The sequence below is a fragment of the Neomonachus schauinslandi genome, chromosome 14 (genome assembly GCF_002201575.2).
Source record: "Neomonachus schauinslandi chromosome 14, ASM220157v2, whole genome shotgun sequence".
NCBI lineage: Eukaryota > Metazoa > Chordata > Mammalia > Carnivora > Phocidae > Neomonachus > Neomonachus schauinslandi.
In genome coordinates this window covers 17066997-17088153 of record NC_058416.1, presented here as the reverse complement: position 1 = coordinate 17088153, position 21157 = coordinate 17066997, and the positions used below count along the sequence as shown (strand labels likewise).

General features: G+C 43.8%; 1 protein-coding gene across 1 annotated transcript in view; it reads left to right on the top strand.

Moving 5' to 3' along the window:
* NEDD4L (NEDD4 like E3 ubiquitin protein ligase) overlaps positions 1–21157 on the top strand; it is a 333752-nt gene that overhangs the window by 297180 nt on the left and 15415 nt on the right. The window contains exons 19-24 of the mRNA XM_021686142.1: positions 2121–2179; positions 9064–9129; positions 11353–11582; positions 13107–13228; positions 15774–15844; positions 17523–17618. Of these exons, the coding sequence (XP_021541817.1) occupies positions 2121–2179; positions 9064–9129; positions 11353–11582; positions 13107–13228; positions 15774–15844; positions 17523–17618 (644 nt within the window). The remainder of the gene's footprint in view (positions 1–2120; positions 2180–9063; positions 9130–11352; positions 11583–13106; positions 13229–15773; positions 15845–17522; positions 17619–21157) is intronic.

Below are 21157 nucleotides of genomic sequence, written 5' to 3'. Positions count from 1 at the left end.
CTATATTGACAATACTTAGCTGTAAAATCGATCTGCATTGTAACCACATAGAGACTTGGGAGCCCCAGGAGGTATTTGCAGTGTTGGATAGAGGAACGAACCAGCTTTGAAGAAGCAGAACAGGTGAGGACCACACTTGCTCGCTATGTGGCCAGGCGCTAGGGCTGGGGGCTGGCTGCAAAAGGACCTTAGGAACAGATTACTTTTCGGATGGATCCCAAGTGATGAGTCAGATTTATGCAGGAAAGCCTGAGGAGAGCAACCCCAGGAGGGAGAAAACATACAGATGTATGAAGGTGTGTGGCCTGGGCCACAGTCCGAGACCTGTGGTGGGGCTGCAAATGGCCAGGGCACAGAGGAGTCCTGCACATAGGTCAAAGGGGGTCCGCCAGGGGTGGGAACTCGAGTCCCTTCTGCAGGCAGGAGGGAGGTCCTGAAGGTTTTTCTGGAGGGGCCTGACTGGTCGGATTTGTTCTTCAGAAAGATCCTTGTGGCAGAACTGCAAAGGAAGGCTTGAACTGGGATGAGTGAGCCCGAGGCCAGGGAAAGAGAGGGCACAGTCCATGGAAGCGATGCGCCCTCCCGAAAGCAGCTTTCTCAGTGAGACGGGGAACAGAATGGCGAGCGTCAGAGGAGAATGGCTAGGGAGGATAGGGATGGAGCCAGTGCTGGGTCTGAACAGTGAATGCGCTATGATGCTGGCATTTGGGAGTACAGGAACACAGGAACGGGTTTTGTTCCTGGAAGATTATGGGTTTGGTTTTGGTAGAGTTGGATTTGAGGTCGCCATGGGAAATGTGGGTGCACATGTCAAGGGTGGAACTGGACAGACTATGTGGGAGACACCATGGGTAGGTAGTCATTAATTTACTTCTGCTTTGATGGTACCCAGGTGATAGGACTGTACTCCGGGGAGCTATCACTCAGCTGTACTCTTTATTTGGTTTTCTTTTATTCTCCATCACAACGGCAACTTTTACTTTCCAGATTTTTTATGCATGAGGTAAGGGGCCCAAAATGCCTTTTGCTTCCATCAAAGTTCTCTAAAACCATCGAAACATCTCACGTACATTTCCTGCCAACATGAGTCCAGAATCATGTGCTTCAGGATTTTAAAACTTGACCTCTACTTTCATTAAAATAATTACATATACCAGATTTGGAAAAATTCCTGGTACGGTCATTAAACCCAAATTTAATGGTTATTCTTATCAATCTGTTTACAGAGTACATAGGAAATAAGCAGAATCAATATTCTTAATTTCCTTTTTTTTTTTTTTTAACAACTTAGATTCCCTAAAACTCCAGAGAGAACCCATTCTCCCCCATTCTGCCCTCCCCATACCCTTTCACGCAAATCCATCCCTGCCTCCCCCCCCCCACAGTAACCCCTGTGCACAGTTAGAAAACCCACATGATTCAGGGTCCCCATGGCACCTTACCACCTACACCACTGGAGTAATTGTGTAGGCGGCATGGAGCAGTCTTGCCGGCGTGGACACATTTAGAAGAAAGAACACACTTCTCGCCAACTTGACCAAAAGGGAACCCTTTAAATCTGTCCTCTTTGCTCTATCTAATGCTCATTTTTTGGGACTCCTTAGCAGCTCTGATTTTTGCATGCATATGAGTGACACGTGTAATGGATTATTCATTTGTCCAGTGTAGGATTCTTAGTTGAAAACAGTTTTTCAATGCCATAAGCAAAGAAAAAAGTACTTGAAATGAGAAAAATCGTGTGTGTGTGTTAAACTTTTTAGGGACTAAGACTTGTTAATGCCTTTTTTCAGTTAAAGAAAAATCAAGATCAAATTATAAATCCTTGAAAGAACAAGGGTTTATAATTGAAATTTTGGCAGATTTTCTTGCCAAAAACAGTGTGAATAGATGGTTTGGCTTTAGTCGTGCATTGTTGATGGAGTGTTTTTAACTAAACAGTATGGGCAGAGGGGGCTGGCATATAGAATAGGGTGCTCTTCTAACCCTGCAATACTAAGTTATTTATTTTGGGGGACAGCTTTTGAAAAAAATCCAGAAATAATTCTTTTTAAAACACTTTTGACACAGAATAGATTTGAACTAATATGCTGATTTTTTTTTTTTTTAACATTAATTTTCAGATAGCAAAATTACTCAGTGGGAAGACCCAAGACTGCAGAATCCAGCTATTACTGGTCCGGTCAGTATTCTCAAGTTTTAACTCTTCAGTGTAATATTTGGCTTGCATCTAAACATGTATTTCTTGAGTATTACTGCTTACCCGGTGCCAGGGGCCTGGTGTGGTTGGCTAGTTTAGAATCGCCCCCATCTCCTCCTCACTGGAGTTCCCGGGTGGGATACAACTGCATTTGCCTTTTTGAAGGGCTTTTGCTATAAAGGAAAAGAAAGTGCTTTGCTAATGGTAAGAAACTAAACATTTTCTTTTCTCCTTTGTAAAAAGGTGGATTAAAGGTATAATAATCAAAATGTCCTCTCTTCCTTTTTATACCAAGCTAAGCCCTGTATCTGTAGCATTTTGTCATTTCTTTTGGCCAAGAGTGGTAAATGCATGCTAACGAATTTAAGCTGTATTCTGACTCTCTTCCAGCGTGGAACGTCTGGAAAAGTTGGGGGAGGTTGTAGCCAACCTCTGGAGCTGGCAGAGTTAAGAACTTTTGTCTCTGTTGACCCACTAACTTCCTCGCAGTCCCCATGTATACACCGGGTGCAAAAGGAAGCTAGGTAGAGCACCCTCTTAAAATACTGCCACACGCTGTGTTCATAAGGACTTGGTCCCGAATACCGCATGGGTCACAGTCATCGGCAGGGAATGTACCAGCATCTCTGGTCAGTGATTATATGAGTGCGAGAGCTAATTTGGAATTACAGGAAACGTATGGCATCAGCAAAGCATTGCAAACTTGGGAATCTGCTAAAAACCGGAGGAGCAAAAGGAAATAAAGCATATTGAATGCTGAGCTAAGAGGCCGTTAGATATTTTTATAATACTGCTTTTGTGGCTTTAATCTGATTCCGTTCAAATTAGGTTTTGAATTACAAAGGTAAGTCTGTTTGAAAACTTAAAAGGTAATACCATGCAAACCTACCTTGATACTTGACATCCCCTTAGTTAATTTGTTGGATTTGTTTATTGGCTTTGTTCAGCTGCTTTGCTACTGTGTAACGCAAAGTGCCCAATCATACCTCAGTTAAAACAGCTGCTTTTTATGTGACTTCAACACCTGCCTTACTACCATGGTTTCCTTTTGATATATTCACAGTCACGATAAGGTGTTAGAGTCCTGTTTTCTCTTCTACATCATGGGAAACGTATTCAGGAATCAAGGCTGTTTTCAAGTGACAGAGGACTTTTGACATAATTCTGAAGCCTTTTGAAATATCTCTATCACTTATCGATCATCTACCTTCAGTCAAACACTGTTAGTTCTTACTGCTATTGAAAATTGTTTAGCATCATAAATCCAAGTAAATTTGACCCAAAGAAAGATCTTTTTTTTTTTTATATATATACTAACAAAAGAGCCTTGTTTACTCTTTCCTTAGTAGTAGGGATACTTCTTTCAGGAAGAGCATGTGTATTTAGGTAATTACCCACTTAATGTAGACAGCTGGCTTTTGTTGTCATTCAGTTCTGAATATTTGGTAATTTCCATGATTTCTTTCTCTCCTTGACTTATAAGTTATTTAGAACGTGCTTTTCGTTTCTAACAGTATGGAAGGGTTTTTGCCTATCCATTTCTTACTAATTTTCTAATTTTACTGCTTTGTGGTCAGAGAATATTATCTATGGAATATTGATTACCAGATATTTGAAACTTCCTTGGCAGCTTGGCCATTTTTTATAAATGTTCCTTTTGTGTTTGAAAAGAATGTGTATTCTGTCTTTGTTGGGTATAGAGTTCTTTATATGTCCATTAAATCAAGCATATGGTGTTCAGATTACTCATTTCCATCACTGCTTTTTTTTCCTGGCTGTTCTGTCTACCCAAGACAGTAGTGTCAGACTCTCTGATGACAAGCATGGCTTTATCAGTCAGTTACATTCACTTTTTCTTCCTTAGTATCTGCCTGGTATGTCTTTTCTCCCTCTCCGTTAGCTGTATTTTTTCTCTTTTCTTACCTTCTATTAGATTGATAAAGTGCCCTTTATTTTCTTTCATTTTCTATATTTGCTTGGAAGTTGTATTTTCTATTTCTGTGCTTTCAGTGCTTACATTAACATTTTTAACCAACGTACTTCATGACAAAATTAATTGCTCTCTCCTCCTGAGCAAGATGGGACTTGAGGGACCTCTCATGCCATTCTTCCCACTTACTTTCCATTGTTCAGCAACATTTTAAAACTTCCCAAACAGCCATTGGTATTTTATCTTTGTTCTCAACAGCACAGCTTATTTCCTTCCCTTACATGTAGGCAGATTTCTTTGCCCACCATCACTTCTTACACCTGCTGTTTCCAGGTTATCTTCTGAATGAAGTATGGTTCCGGATTCTCAGAGTCTACAGATCGGCAGCATCAGAATCGTCTGGAAACTTGTTAGAAAAAATTTGGGAGTCCCAAGCCAGGCCTACTGAAAATCAGTGATGTTGGGAGAGAAGGCTTATCTGACCTCTCTGTTAAATGACAGTTCAGCTTTAGAAGCCTTGGCTAACAGTTATTTTCCTAATACTTTGGAGATCTTCTTTCTTATCTTCTGGGCTCCACAACTGTTGAGAAGCTTGTTGTTGATTGGCTTTTTCTGGTGGGTAAATCTTTCTTTTCTCTGGCAGTTTTGAATTTTCTCTGTGACTTTGGTGTTGTATAATTTTACTCTCAGGAACCTAAGCATGGATTTCTTTATATTGATTCTGCTTTGCACTCATTGTAATTCTTCAATATGAGGACCCTGTCTTCCCTCCATTCTGGAAGATTCTTGGCAGTTACTTCTCACATACTGTATCTTTGCCATTCTTCCTGGTTATCTGTACCAGTAGAATTACTGGGTATGTGATTCACCGTTACCTTCTGTCTTCCTAATCTCTTAGTTTTCCAGTTTTCCATCTCTCTCTCGCTCTCACTCTCTCTCGGTCTCTCTCTCCCTCCCTCCATCTCTAGCTCTCTTCATTGCTGTATTGTGGGCTTAGCTCTTCCAGCTAATTCTTTTTTAAGCTTTTTATAACCTACCCTTTACCAGTTCATTGTGTCTGTTACTTCATTAACTGTGTTTAATTACTCATCGTTCTAGTGGGTCTTTTTAAATTTGCTTGGTTTTTTCAGTTACTGTTATTCTATCATGTTCTTCCATTTTTTATTTTTATTCTTTTTTAATTCATACTTAGCTCTCTAATCATTCTTAAAATGCTTATTTCATATCCTCTTTCAGATTATTCTGTTATCTCTGGCCATAGGGGCACTAAATCTGCCACATGTTATGTCTGTAGACTCTCCTCAATGGTAGTTCAGTTTAGTTCAGTTTATAATTTGTGTGTGTGCGCTCATCTTTGTTTTTTTCTTTTTTTCTTTTCCGCCCCCTCCCCCCGCCATGAGGCATTTATAAGACCTGACCTGTATTTACCGTTAACTTCTTAGCTTGGGATCATGCAGGCCCAGTTAATATAACTGTGGACTTCATACCCACTTTGGTGTAGGCTTAGAGTATGAATTTATTACAGGTCTGTTTCTTTTTGTTTTTCTCTCGTTTGTGGTCCTGGACAGAAGGTAAGCTTCCTTACGACTTTCCTGGGCTGGCGGGTAGTTTTCTTGTCCCCATGTCAGTTGCAGGTTTTAAGCAAGGAACTCTGCTCTTCCTCCCTAGGTCGTACAGACTGTAGGCCAACTTCTGTGTCCCCCGTCTGTGGTTTAAAACCCCAGCCCAAACACCCAGTCTAGGTCCAATGCCCACTTCTTTAATTTTAAGTCTTTCTGCTGATCTGGAACCTCGAATTTCTCTTTTTCCCCAAGTTTTAAAAAGTGGCCCAGATTCGGGGCGGGGGGTCCCTTCCTCTGGCCGCTCAGCACAGCATTACTGTAAGTCAGTCTGCTCTCTGTGTTCCCAGCATCACCAATGCAGGTGTTGATCCAGTGCTGTCCGTGCTTGCTGCTCTTATGAATACGGTCTCATGTTCGTGTCACGCTTTGTACTTGGCCGAGAACTTTATAATCAGCTGCTTTGAAAACTCCAAGCAGTCCCCTCAAGAAGGCAGGGAAGATGTTGTTATTCCCAATTTGTCAGAAGCTCGGAAGACTAATTGTGTCGCCCTTAGTTCCAGCAAATGCCAAAAGTCGAAGTGAAGCTGCAGGTGTACTGACCCCACTCGTGTCTCCGTGTTGGACGCGAGCCGTCCTCCGTAAGGAGCCCCGGCACTGGGTGGGCTAGAACGACGCGAAAACGTTCAGACCCGACTTCTCCAATAAGTCAGCACATCACTGTGCTCAGAATAGAAAACCTATTTAAGAGCGAGCGGAGGGCTTGAATCAACAGACGTGTTAAGTTCTGATGCAGGCTTAATTTTGTAAGTTCAATTGTACATAAGAAAATAAGATGCCAAATTTTCAAGAGCGAGTCAACAATCTGGCCTGTCCAGTACAAGACATGGACCACCCTTGGAAGTGTCTTCAGAGGCTCCGCGGTATGGATGTCTTTGTCCTGCTACGCTGTGGGCTTCTGTTGAGGAGGAGATTGTAAAAACCTCCTTATTCCACTTCTTCTTACTCATAAGAACTCTCTCTAGAGAGAAAAGATAAGTATTGGAGGAGGATCAGGATTTTTCCATTTTCATGCCTCGTTCCCCAGAAGAAGAAAGACCAGAAATATCTCAGCATTTTTTTCCACCCACATGTAATCGGCACCCCCCAGTTACAAGTCGGACAGGGGAGTAGAGAGCACAGGCTGGGGGCAACATTTTAAAATATGCCCCCTCCCCCTCCCCTTGACTTAAGACTCTTGAACTTGTATTTTAAGCCTTTCTTCAACATTTTCGGGGGAGGACACAAAACCAAAAAATAATAGGCTGGGAATCACAGATTTTTGGAAATGGAAGAGCCTTGAAGTGCTTCTGGTCCATTTCTTCTTAACGTGGAGAAATCCCATCGTCCGGAGGGTCCGTCACATGGCTGGCTGGCACGGGAGTCTGCCTTACAAGCCAGGTCCGCTGAAGCTGGCCTGAGGTAGTGAAAGGACATAACCTTTTTTCAGCTTACGTTCCCTCTCTCACAGTTCAGCGTAGCTAAGAGCATCAGCCGAACACTTTCCTTCTCGAGACTTTACACACACTGCTTTCTAGTGATTTATTCCCTCCTGTCACTCTGGGTTTGGCTCAGATGTCCCTTCCTCAGAGCTTGCCTTCCCTGACCGCTCGTATCGTAGCCTGCCGAGAGCTCTCTCTCAGCTTTTCCTCAAAACATTCACCACTCTTCATTTATTTCCTGCTTCCACTTGCACACAGTAGCTTGCAGGCTCCAGGAGGGCACAGGGGAAGAAATCTTTGGTTGATGCACCATTACTTCCCTAGCACCTAAAATGCCTGGCACACAGTAGGTGCTCAAGAAATATCTGTAGAATGAATCAGCAGAGGAACCACCAAAGAGCGAATATACAGGACATCTTAGTTTGTGATGGGCTGTAGTGTTAGTGGGGCCAAAAACATGACATGGCTTTTGTCAGAACATGGTATCCTTTCCCTCACTGTGGTGGTTGTCCAGATATTGGCAAAATTTCTACATTTTCTAGAATAAGGATTCATACATGGTATCGTCAGACTAAACATGGCCCCAAATAAATGTGATATGTGGTCAAATCTAGTGCCCAATGGAAAATCAAATGAAGAATGGCTTTAAAACTAAGAGCAGACCCGAGGTACCCATAAATTGTCTGTAGAATGTTCTTTGGATATATAAACACATTGTCTTTATTGTTCTTGAGTTACAAAGCAAAACACTGACATGATTATTGTTTTCTATAAGAGTGGTTATTTTTGTTTTGGCTTATTGTTTGTGTGATTGTGTCTTAAAATAGTATGAAGGAGGGAAGCTTTGGTTCCTCACTTCTCCTCTTTCTGAAAGTATAAGGTGGTGGTAGGCTTGGAGTCTGGAGACACTTTACTAAGGATCAGTATATTTTGTTAACTTAGCCCAAAACGATATCAGCAGAACTGTTCTTGCCCAAATTCATACTATTTGTGAAAAAGCAACAAGTTTTTCTGAGTATGAGCTGTCCCAGTTATGTCCATGTGTGTGCAAAAGCCAATCTTTTCTGTTTCATAAAAAAAATTAGAAGCCTTTTCAGTAGCCTGAAGTCAGGGCTCTGACTCTCAGATATTGTAAGCTACTTTACAACATAGGAAGTAAAAAATATAAATGACTACATTAAAAGGTTATTACTTCGCCAGGATAGATTACAGAACTTTGAGTAATGAAAGCTTAACTCAGTTACTGAACCCACACCTTTGGTACCATCACTCTGCTTCCTAGATAAGCCATTCCAGATTTAAAGAAATCCCTGCCCAAGACTACTAACTAGTAAGAGGCAAACCTTCTGACTCCTAAATCGAAGATGTTTCCAGAATGCTTTCTCCCTGATTTTATATGCCTTGATAAGGGTATCAGTTCACTGGCCTTTCTTGTCATTTTATTTCCTCCCCATGGTTTTTAAAAGCATGAAGAGTCTTTTCAAAATGACCACATAGGTCATTTTGGGTTTTGTGTTAAAGAATCCTAGCCAGTAACTTTTATCTGAACTTGCAACAACAACAACAACAACAAAAAGGTTACACCCTGACTCCCATTTAGACAGAAGTCACATGGACAGTATATTTGGTTTATGTGGCATATCCCTTAAAAATAATTTCTTGAATATCAGTACAGTTGTTTTCAGGGGTGAAAGCCCCCCCCCCATACAGTGCTGATTAGCCTCAGTCATTTCTAGAACTTTCCCATGTACTATGTAGACATTATATACATTTCAGTGATAATATGGAGAGAGAGAATTTTAAGGTTTATGATTTGTGAAATTCTGTGAATGTTGGCTCAGTATACATAAAATTTCAAGTGTATTGTTTATCTATATTTATAAATTTATCTTCCAGGCTGTTCCTTACTCCAGAGAATTTAAACAGAAATATGACTACTTTAGGAAGAAATTAAAGAAACCTGTGAGTAACATGTCTTCCAAAAATGCTGTTTTAGTCATCTGTAAGTTGCCAAAGTTACTTCAGTGCGAACAACTTGTGTGTTACCTTTATGTGTATACTAAAAATGTTACCTTCCTTTTCCCATTGCACTTTGATCCACCTGGATCTTCAATCTGAATTTTCTTTTTAAGAGACCTGGTAAGTGAAGACAAACTTAGTATTACATATCAAATCAACCTGAATGGTAATTTCTTATGTAATACATAACAAGATAAAAATGATTTTAGTGGGATATAAAATAATTCGGGACCTAGTCAAAAAGTGTGGAGAAGCCTGCGGTCATCATCATAAAACCTAGACCCTACTCAGAAAAATGTTCCCATCCTTCCCTCCCAATTCAAAAGTATAGTTTTAATTATATTTATAACACAAATATAATTTACAATACTAAATTATAATATTTGGCCTGTTAAGAGCGAGTATAATTTTCAGATTAAAATTCTCAGTGGGGGGGCGCCTGGGTGGCTCAGTCGTTAAGCGTCTGCCTTCAGCTCAGGTCATGATCCCAGGGTCCTGGGATCGAGCCCCGCATCAGGCTCCCTGCTCCATGGGAAGCCTGCTTCTCCCTCTCCCACTCCCCCTGCTTGTGTTCCTTCTCTCGCTGTGTCTCTCTCTTCAAATAAATAAATAAAATCTTTTAAAAAAATAATAAAAAAATAAAATTCTCAGTGGGAAACCTTGTGAGGTTTTTACAAAACTGAGAAACCCTATGAGGTTTTTACAGGCCAAGATTTAAATCACAGTATTACATTTTCTCCTGGCACATCCTCCCCAGATCTTCAGCACCGTGTCTTCTGTCTTACTGTCTGACGTCACCTCTCTGGTGCAGGTTTTACCAGTTTTCCCCTCAATGTGCGCACTCATGGTTTCTGCACCGACCACTGTTTCTTGGCTTCCTCCCCTTGGGAAGAGGAGAGTATTGGGCACAACTCCCCTCACCCCAGTCTGCCCGGGCTCCGTCGTGGTCTCTCCCATTCCATGCCTTTGGCTGATGCCTCTTTTCTGGGCCTCTGCGATGGCCAAGGTACTGGGGACATGCAGGTGCACGAGACAGTCTCTGCATCAGGAGCTCCCACGTTGGGTCCTCTCCCTCCCAGCGTGCTGATTCAAGTAGCTCTTGGATAACTGCCTTGAAAGTGACTCTGAGGGGCGCCTGGGTGGCTCAGTCGTTAAGCGTCTGCCTTCGGCTCAGGTCATGATCCCAGGGTCCTGGGATCGAGCCCCGCATTGGGCTCCCTGCCCCGCGGGAAGCCTGCTTCTCCCTTTCCCACTCCCCCTGCTTGTGTTCCCTCTCTCTCTCTCTCTCTCTCTGTCAAATAAATCAATAAAATTTAAAAAAAAAAAAGAAAAAAGAAAGTGACTCTGATACACACACATAAAATTCCTCAGTGTTATTTAGTGAGTAACCTACACGTCCCCCAGTAGCTGGGGATGACTTTGTGGATAGGAGCCTGTCATACCCTGGCACTCCCGCTGGGGTGTCACCTACCGGGAAACTCCCGCTGCAAATCCACTGTCAGAGCAAGGCTAACCCTGGTCCTCCTTTTTCCAGGCAGCAGTGATTCACAGCTTGGCTCAGGTGCTTGTTTATGTTCATGTTTATGTTTATGTTCTTTAACTGTGACCTTTGCCATGCTTTCCCACAACCTGGCATGATCCTCGAGGTCACACTTCTCATGGCACCAGAATTAGCTTATGGGCATCATGGATCACATCTACCAGCTGGAGACCCTGCCAGAGTTGAGAATGCTCTCAACTGGGCCAGATGGGAATCGTTTTCTGGGTTTTGATGACCTTGGACTGACATCCCTTTCTTCGACAGAAGCAATATGGAGAGTTGACCATATTTCAGTGGCCAGTGGGTGGACAGGAGCCTCACGGTTGTTTATAAAAGGCGGGGAGAGGATGATTGTCTTCTGCTCCACATAGTTTCTTGTGCCACATGTGTTGCTGGCTCCTTCTGACAGCTTCTGGTACAAGCTCTCTGTATCTTATCCTGACGTAGTGGGGCTCGCTGTCTGTGTGAATAAAATCCCTGAAGGAGGGAATCTCAGTTGGAGCCCTTGGTCGCTGCTTGTTTATTTGAAGACTGCCATCATTTCTACTCTTTGTTGTTTTTCTCTGTTCGAAAGTAAGATGTGTATTTGCTGTGTGATTACGTGCTTGTTTTCTTCTTTCGCGTAGGCTGATATTCCAAATAGGTTTGAAATGAAACTTCACAGAAATAACATCTTTGAAGAGTCCTATCGGAGAATCATGTCTGTGAAAAGACCAGATGTCCTGAAAGCCAGACTGTGGATCGAATTTGAATCAGAGAAAGGTCTTGACTATGGGGGTGTGGCCAGAGAGTGGTTCTTCCTACTGTCCAAAGAGATGTTCAACCCCTACTATGGGCTTTTTGAGTACTCTGCAACGTAAGTATGCAGAGTGCACTCAGAATGTGTCTCCCCGCCCCGCCCCGAAAAAGTAATTAGTAATGAATTTAAACCTAATGGGAGAATGAGTGGCTCAGTCGTTTGAGATGAATTAACATCGCTGATTTCAGCACTCCCCTCCCCCCATAAGTCTAGAACAGGTTCCGACTCTACATGGTGAAGTAATGTACTCTGTGAACACCTAAAAATGATTTTTCCCTTGTCATTCGGGTTCATATAATTGAAATGGAAAACGTGCTGGGGACTTATGGTTAGGAACAAGAGGCAATTTTCATTTGTAATGTTATGCTAATTCAGGAGGATTTGTCAGTGTCAGAATTCAGGAACTCATCATCAGGTTATGAACAAGAATAGTTTCTGAAGTTCTGCTCAGAGGCAAATGATGGCGAACTTTGAGGACCTGTTCTTCAGGATATAAAGGACCATGTCTTGGTCCTGTAAGGGAAGAAACAGATTCTCCCTTGTATTGGGATTTCATCTTCACCAAACAGAAACTGAGGCAGATTTAGTTGCATTCTCAGGAATCAGACACCCACGACTTACAAGGCCGGGAGCTCCTTCCAGGCTGTGGAGTTTCCAAAGGCTTCAGCTAGACCTGAGGCCCCAGTAGAATAGTCGTTGACCTTGCTGAAGGGCAACCTGTGCTGTCAAGGGACATGGGTTCTCCCGCATCATCTGCCTGGTGCCACTCTCCTGGGAGCTCTCCTTGGTTGCTCTAGCCAAGAATTCCCATTTTGTTTTTTTGTTGTTGTTCCCCAGTCCCATGAGAAAGCCTGCTATGTGAAATTGATAAAACCGTTGAAGTGGAGGGCAGGGTAGGGAGGCGAGACCCTTATCTCTCACCCACATTCCCAGAGAGGGCCCCCCCCCCCCCCGCCCAGGGAATCTGTGGAGCCCATTTTGAAAACCACCGATCCTCAAGATCTTGAGACCAAAGAAGGATGATTAGATAAATGTGAACATTTCGAAGTTTGTATTGTTGAGACAGCTAAATGCTGCTCCCAGTGCCCTTGGAGCCTTTCAGAGCAGAGTGGTGGTCAGACCAAGGGTTGGGTCCATCAGAAAAACTTTTAATCTCCAAACCAAAAGTCTCTCAAAGGAATTAACCCTCATCCTCACAGAGAAAACCTGTAGTACTCACATCATTGGCAGTCGACACATGGCCCCTCCGTTACATGGTGTTTCTCGTCCTCCCAAAATATTTGACTGAACCATGTGCAATTGACATTTTTTATAGAGCTAAGGTAGTCAAATATGAACAGCTTCTGGTGGTGTGACTTACATAGGGCATGTGCACTTGCTCTGTTAGACCTCAGTCGGTCACAAAGGGGCTAACTAAACAGTAAGTCGTGTTCTCTGGCTGTTATGCCTTTTCCCATTGGGTACAGAATGTTTGCAGGTGCACTGTGCAAGTCAAAGGACCGGTGGCAAAGGAGAATTCAGGTCATTGAATTTCTTATTTAAAAGTATGATTGCGCTTTACCTGTCTCTCCCTCCCCAAAGGGACAACTACACACTTCAGATCAACCCCAATTCAGGCCTCTGTAATGAAGACCATTTGTCCTATTTTACTTTCATTGGAAGAGTTGCTGGTCTGGCAGTATTTCATGGGAAACTTTTGGATGGTAAGTTACTGAAATGTCACAAAGTAACCAAAATAGGACAGTGCCTTTTGTGGTTCCTTACTAGGTGTCCTATCTTTCACATCACGATGTTAAGCAAAAGTTTCACTGATTCTCTGTAATTGCATAAATCAGTTTTTTGGTTTGCCCAAAAAGGGGTGCTTTTCCCTGGTGTCATCCTAATTTGAGCACTGAAGACAGAGTGTCTACACAGTTTAAATACAGCGTAAAGCACAGAACATTCTGTATTTGCACATTTTCTATGTTTTCCAGAATAACTTTTTTTTTTTTAACAGAGGTAGATTTGGTGACAGATGGAAAAGCTAATTGAAAAGTTAATTAAAATGATCTAATCCATCCAATATCCTGCTATTGTTCTGTTTGTCCCCAAATTATTATTTTTGAATGTGAAGAGATTGTAAATAATTTCAAAGCAATGTTATCACTCAGTGAAGAGATTGACCCTAGGATCACTGCTAAAACAGATGGCACAAAAGAATCTCTATTATTTAGAGCATATAAGTCATGGAAGAATTTCAAGGTATACTTAAAGTTAGAAGTCAGACTCCCTTCCTGGCTGGATCTATAGGATTCTTGGTAGTAGAGACCTCTTCTGCATTCAGTCACTTCAGAAGTAATGCCCATAAGAGGGCATCACAGAAATAATCGGTGAGGAAATTGAATCTGAAATATTTTTGAAGGGGGGGCCTGGGTGGCTTAGTCGGTTAAGTGTCCGATTCTTGATTTCAGCTCAGGTCATGATCTCAGGGTCATGAGATCGAGCCCCGCAAAGGGCTCTGTTCTCAGCAAGGAGTCTGCTTGTCCTTCTCACTCTACCCCTCCCCACACGAGCACTCTCTCTCTCTAATAAATAAAATCTTCAAAAATATCTATTTTTTGAAGAATTTGGGCATGAAACAGTTGAGGATAGAAGGCAGAGAGTAAGATTTGGGGCAAAATTGTAATTACCATAGAAAATGAGGTTTTATGGGGAATTATGTTAATTGTGTTTATGGAACCTTAGCTATTCCAAAAAATAATTGATGTCCCCTCTGTACTTTTCCCTTCAATACATTTTCACTGGTAATTGCTAGCTGATTTTTGATCCTCTCATTTCATATTTTATTTTTGGTTGGGAAAGTAAACATTTTTTTTTTCTGACTTGAAGGAAACCACAGTCATTATTTATGTATATATAAAATATATACATATACATAGTGTGTGTATAAATATTTTTTAATTTGCAACTTTGGAGTCATGCCATAGATTATTTCAGCCTATGCAGATTCATTTCAGCCTTCTTAGAGGTCTGTTTATTTACCTTCTGCCAAGTGAGAAGGCATTCTTAGTTGCTTTGGAGAAATCTAGAAAGTAGAAGATAGGATCTTGACCTCAGTGAACTTCTATTCTCTTGGGGCGGGGGCATGGTGGGGAGCAGAAGAATCACAGCAACAGAAGGGGGCACAAGGAGCAGGCCGAGGAGAAGGCGGCTTGGCTGGAGGGCCAGGGAGTGTGTTGACCGAGCTGTGTATCACCTTGAGGGTGGGGTAGGATTTATGCATTTCGAAGCTGGGATCACTTCAGAGCCAAGCTCCATGGAAGGAGTAGCGGGGAGGGGCAGGAACATGTCAGGGAGTGGAGGAGACTGCCACACTGGGGACAACAGTGTACCTCAGGAATTGCGGAGTTAAGAGCCAGAGGGCCCCTGGGTGTGTGGTCCGAACGTGAGTGCCCCCTGTAGGCAGAGCCTGTGCACTCTGCAGGTCAGCCCACTGCTGCCTTCTGCTGGTTTCCTCCTTTTACTACCTTTTACCTCCCTAGACCCTGAAGGTTATTGAGCCAGCAGGATGGGGAATATGCAGCAGAGCACTGTGACAGATTGGATGGGGCAGGGGGGTGAGGCTGAAGGAGGAGGGGGAGAAGGGCCCCCTGGGAGGAGGTGGTGCCCAAGAGATGCTGACTTGCCCTTGGGGACGGCAAATCAGGGTCCCTGCGGGCCACCTCTGTGGTGGTGGAGTCCATCGCCATAGACCTTCATCCCCCTCCCTTGGAAGACTGCACAGCCTTCTGTGTGGTCTCCCTTGTCTCCCACTTGCCCCCTTCCTTGTTTTCTCCCCATTACTGCCTAAGCAGTGATCCCCAAGTGCAGGTGAAATTTTCACCTGGCTTTTCCATGACACCCGAGCCCCACAGGCAGCGGCCTGACTCTCCAACGCCCCCTGCCGGCTGTATGCTTCCCAGTCCCCTCTCTGGCCTGTCCTCACCCCGGCCCACCCCTGGCAAGTCTCAGTCTTGTCCCCTCCGCTTCCACTGCTCTTTTATCCTCTTGTTCATGTGCCTTGTTTGAGCTGCAGACTCCCGCTTGGCCCTGACTTTTTTCTCCCTCCTTAGAAGCCTTTAGACCCCTTCCTGTTGTACTGTCCTGCCTGAGCCTTGCCTTCCCCTAGGCCAGGCCTGGCCTGTCATTCAGCCTGAGGGCAGCTTCATTTTTTATTTCAGCAGTATCACAGCTTTGAGAACTAACCCATATTTTTCCTCCCTCTCTTAGGTTTCTTCATTAGACCGTTTTACAAAATGATGTTGGGAAAGCAGATAACTCTGAATGACATGGAATCTGTGGTGAGTAAATATAGATCACTGCCCTGGGCATCATGGGCCCCTCTGCCTCGCAGAGGGGTAGCTGAGACCATGTTGTAGTTGCAGTGGTTTTTGTGGGTGTTTTCATTCACTATGAACAACAAGGAACATTGACTTGTTCACGAAGTTAATTGAGCTCCCTAAATTCTAATAAGTAAATCGTTGTTCACATTTCCTAGAATCGTGCTGCTCGAGGGGGGTAGACTCCAGTCTCAGCCACCTCACTTCCCTGGAACTGGTTTGACCAAACTGAATCCAAGGGTCATCTGGGGGTCTCACTGTAGCTCTTACTCTCCTTCGAAAACCGCTGATCCAAATGTTTCGAGATTCATCAGCTATCCCTCTGTTTTCTGATCTCAAAACATGGCAGGAGCGCAGGCCAAAACGTAGCTAAAGGGAAGAGCACTTCCAGATATGGAAGTGACCGGTTCGGTGCCGGGGATGGGATGAACCCAGTTAGAAAAGGATGCTAGAAGACACTCTCTGAAACATGATTTGGGCTTTCCCATTGCAGTCAACTTACCCATTTTATCTAGGCTGACCATTTTAGGGTCAAAAGGATGTTCTATAAAAACAAGAGTGACACTCTTCTCATAACGTACTTGCTGCTTCTGGTTTTCTGTTAATTCGCCCATCGCCCCACCGGCCCGCTCCAGCCGAGCGTGGGGGTGTTTGCCCGAGAGCCAGTGCACTCACAGGGCCATCAGGAAGCTCTCTGTCCACTTGGGGTATTGCAGCTCTGCTTTCATATCCTGTCACTTGATGGGAAAGCACGTGCATCCCCTTGGCCTCGCTGTGGTGTCGATGGTGACTCTTAGGTAGTTGGGCATATGAGCCGTATTCTCCTTGTTTACCAGCATTCATCGGAGCTCTGCTCATCATCTCTGTGTGAAGGAAGAGGATGACGCCCACGGTGCACTTGAATCCACTCAGCTGGTTTTCCCGTGGGCGAGTTGCTACACAGAACCCCAGTAGCAGCCTCAAAGCTTCCACCTTTAACTTACCCTTTTATTATAATAGAATGAGGGAGCTGGGAACATAGACATTTCTTCTAAACCTAAATTTTATACCACCTGTTGACGGTTGGTGCACGCATTCTCTTCTGCCTTCCCAGAGCCTGTCCGGTGTGTCCCCAGTGGAGGAGCCCCTGGGCCTGCCCCAGAGAGAGGAGCCCAGGCCCCTGTGGGTTGTGTTCTGGCTTTGACACCAGCACAGCCTTCCTGTTTGCTTACAGGACTTGCAGAGAGCAATAAAAGCACAGGAAGGGGGGTATAAAATCATTGGTATTTAAGTAGAACATTTTCTGTCTTTCCTGTTTTCCTCTGATATTTTCACCCTTAAAAGATCGGAAGTATATTGATCTCTCCATGGTCAACTTGATGTTCCTTCTGCCAATCCAGAGCAGGTTGCTTCCCCTACCCTTTACGGAGGACAGGATTCACGTCCAATCCCCTCCTGACTACCAAAACATTTTTTTGGTTTGGTTTGTATTTTAAATTACAGGGGAAGAGTAGATTTGGAGCAGAGCAAGAAACCTATTAGTGACTAGTAATCCTTGAGCATTCTGAGGGGAATTGCGTTAAAAAGACTTAATGACTTGAAGAAGTCAAATGAGTTTGTATTTGGGGAGGAAAACTTAATTTCTATATCATTTCTATAGGATAGTGAATATTACAACTCATTGAAGTGGATCTTGGAAAATGATCCTACTGAACTGGACCTCATGTTCTGTATCGATGAAGAAAACTTTGGACAGGTACGTGTGGGCCTCCCTGGGACTCCCTCTTTGACTTCAGAGTCTTTGCTTCTTCACAGAAGGGCTATAACAGGACTCCGCTGGATAATTAAAATCACTTCTGAGAGCTTCAGATGTTAATTAGCATCTCATTACATGGGTACCTCCTTGTCCTGCCGGGAAGCTAAGTTCTTCCGCTCTTCCGTCCAAGTTAGAGATTCTGAGGCCTCTGGGGTGTGAAGCCCATCTCCTTCTCACTTAAAGCAAATCGGAATGTGAGTGTTTAGGCCTTGGTTTTAGAATTTAAGTACTTCAAAAAATCATGTGTTGAAGTAGTGGTTTAAGTACATGACCAGGAGAGGTGATGTTTGGCGGGGCCTTTAAGGGTTCTATGGTCATGATGAAAGTTGTCTTGGGCTCAGCAGGCTCGGATTTTTCTAGCATTCCCTTCTTGCTTTGCATACACACTGTCATTAGGCTGAATTCATCATAAAGGTCTATGTCAAACATAATGCCTGCTGGGAATTCTCATCACTGTCCTAAAGTTCCATAGGGTGTGTTTGTCTTAAACCCGAAACCTTCTATTCATTTGTTCCTGGTGATCACGGTGCTTTTTGTGAGGTCTGTTGAAGGTATTTATCCAGCCCTGGTACCTGTCCTTTCACAAAAGCCCAGACACGGTTCCCATGTCCCAGAGCAAATCTACATGACCTTGAAATGAATGAGACAATGGAGCCCATTTGAAGGGTTGCCCTATGGAAAATGAAACTGATCTTCCTTGTTGCTTCAGAGGTTGTTAAAAGTGTACTCTGCTGTCAAAAATGCCTATCACTTTACATTGCAGTGCTCAGTTATGTAGGTGAAGCTAGGAAATCAGGTGCCTGTCCTCTTGGGTTCACTGTCTTAGAAAGCAAACACAAACATGCAGTTTGTCTACTTAAAAATTCTTGGTTGACCTTTCTGTGACCTTCAGGGTAAATTGAAACTTTTTTTTTTTTTTTTTTTTTTTTTTTTTAGCATAGCTTATGACCCGGCACTGCCCACCTTTAGCCTGATCTTTTGACCCCTCTACTTGCTCACCATGACAACCATAGCATACCTATAACCTTGTCTGCACAGACACTTCTGGGCAAGCTCCCTGTCTGTGCAGCGCCCTCTGCATTCCTGCACAGTGTCGTCCCCTCTCCCAAAACTCTTCTCAGGCTGTTCCCCAATCATTACGGATCCACTATCCTCTATGAGCTGACCTCAGTCGCCTTGGTCTTTCTGGTGCTCAGCGGCCGCTGAGACCTGCTGAATGCTTATCGAGCAAATGAATGAATGGCGCTAACCTAGTTTTGTTTTTATTTTTTTTTAACTATTAATAATGTTGTAAGTAACAGAAGCTCTGAGTGTGAGAAAACAAAATAACTCAATGACTTCGTTTTTTAAGCTGGACCTATTTAAGGGTGCTAACTGCCAATTTTCCAAGGGTAACACATGGATAATCATCCTGGAACTCTGTCTTCCTTTCATTTCTAACACATGGAGGAAGGAGTAGAAATAAGGAACCAAGGAAGACTTAAAATCGATCCTGTGTGTTGACTGCAAAAAACAAAACAAAACAAAAAAACCCTTTATATCCACTTATATAAAAAACCATATGACTAACTTACCACGGTTCAGAAGATGTTAGCAATGCCAGGGCTGGAAGCAGATGTGCTGGGGAAGCTGCCTTAGTGACAAGTTAAATGGAACTGTTTCTGCCTAATAAATGACACCCAAACACACGATGTTGGGATTGTTAAGTAGACTTCTAATAGAAGTTCTGATGATCATTATAATTCATGTCAGTTACTCATTAAAAACAATTCTCAGCCCTCCTCATTTGATGCTGTAGGTTCTTCTGACTTTTGGATTGAATCAGGTGGAGTAACGCAGTAATCAAAACAGACTCACAGGAGGAGTAAGAGAATGATTAGGCGCCCTATTTGTTAAATTGCCGCTTCCCTTTTTAGAGCTAACCTGACTAACAGGGAACTAGTGTTATCTCTTTTGCATTCTGGGAAGAAATTGAGAGAGAATTAAGCAGCCACATGTTGATCACATCTCCCATTTCCAGTCCTTCCCCAAGCCTTGTTCATTTTAACCCCCAAATACGTCTCAAATCTGTCTGTTCTCCCTTCCCACTCCTCCAACACCCGAGTCTAAGCTACCATCCTGTCTCATAGACTCCTAGCTGGGCTTTTATATCCACCTTGTTCTCCTTTAATGGCAGACTGGTCTTTTCAGGACTTAAAAATCGTCATCCCTCTGCCAGAAACATTGAAAGATAAAGATCCAGATCATTGATTGGCCCCATGAGGTCCCGCATGGCCTTGCCCCATCTCCTCTGTCTCCAGATGCCAAAATTTTTGCATCACAGAGCTGCCCCTCGTGCTCTCTGGCCAGGTCTCATTGGACTTCCTGAACACACCAAGTTCCTTCTTGCCTCAGGACCTTTGCTCATGCCATTCCATCTCTTGGGAACATACTGCCTCCCACCTGCTGTTCAGACAATCCCTTCCTCAAGGAAACCAACCCTGACCCCAGGCCATAATACTTCAGAGTGCGTCCATGTCTCCCACTGGCATATAGCATGGATGACTGTGCATTTATTTCTATGATTAGGTGTGGGGCATTAAGCGCAGGCTGGTGGCGGCAGCACTGGTATGCGTCTTGGTGGCCACCGTGCACTCAGCAGCACAGCGCCTGGGACTGGGGAGCGGTGGAACCAGCGTGGGTGTCCACTGATGTCCCCGCGTCTCCCCTCCTCCAGCCCTCTGCACAACTCTTCACTGCGTTGCCTTTTACTTGAACCCAAGAGGAAGCGCATGCCTCCCTTGGGCCAGAACATAGTCATTTCTTCAATGGCGTGAAGTCACCACACACGTGGACCGTACATGCAGCTGGCCTTCCTCGGGGCTGTTAGCAGTTTGTTTGTTTTTTCATTCCGCAACTGGAAACATCAGGCCGTGAAGTTGGGTGGTAACTGTCATTTCACGGAAAGAAACTCCGGCTGTGGTCATTATTGTGCAGTGTTTTCTTTCTGGTTGGTGAGAATTTGGAGCCGCAGGCTTCTGGGGCGTCCTATGAATGTCTCAGATGAACAGATTTAAGCATCGAACAGTCGTCCTTTGCCGAGCAGGAGGAATAAACCGTGCACTTGGGCGCACGTACGCACCCACACCCGCAGGAGGAGGCAGGTACTCTTTCAGAGCTGTAATAAGTAGAAATTCGTTATTGCCGGTTCAGCAACTTCGCATCTGATCGGGTGGTTTTGAAGACTAGAAGTGTGGACTCTTAGGAGCCTGGGCAGCAGCCTTCAGGAAAATTCTTAGGACCAGGCATAAGTTAGGTGAAGGCATACATTCTCAACTGGGGTGATATCACCCCCAAGGGGGGGAAAACTAGCTCTTGGAGAACAAAAAAGTCTCAGCTATTAACGGTGGCTTGTGGCGCTCCCCAAAGGCCACAGTATGTGCCTCAGGATTAGGATGGATCTGTTTATGAAGATTTAATGGGAAGAAAGGGGCAGGGAG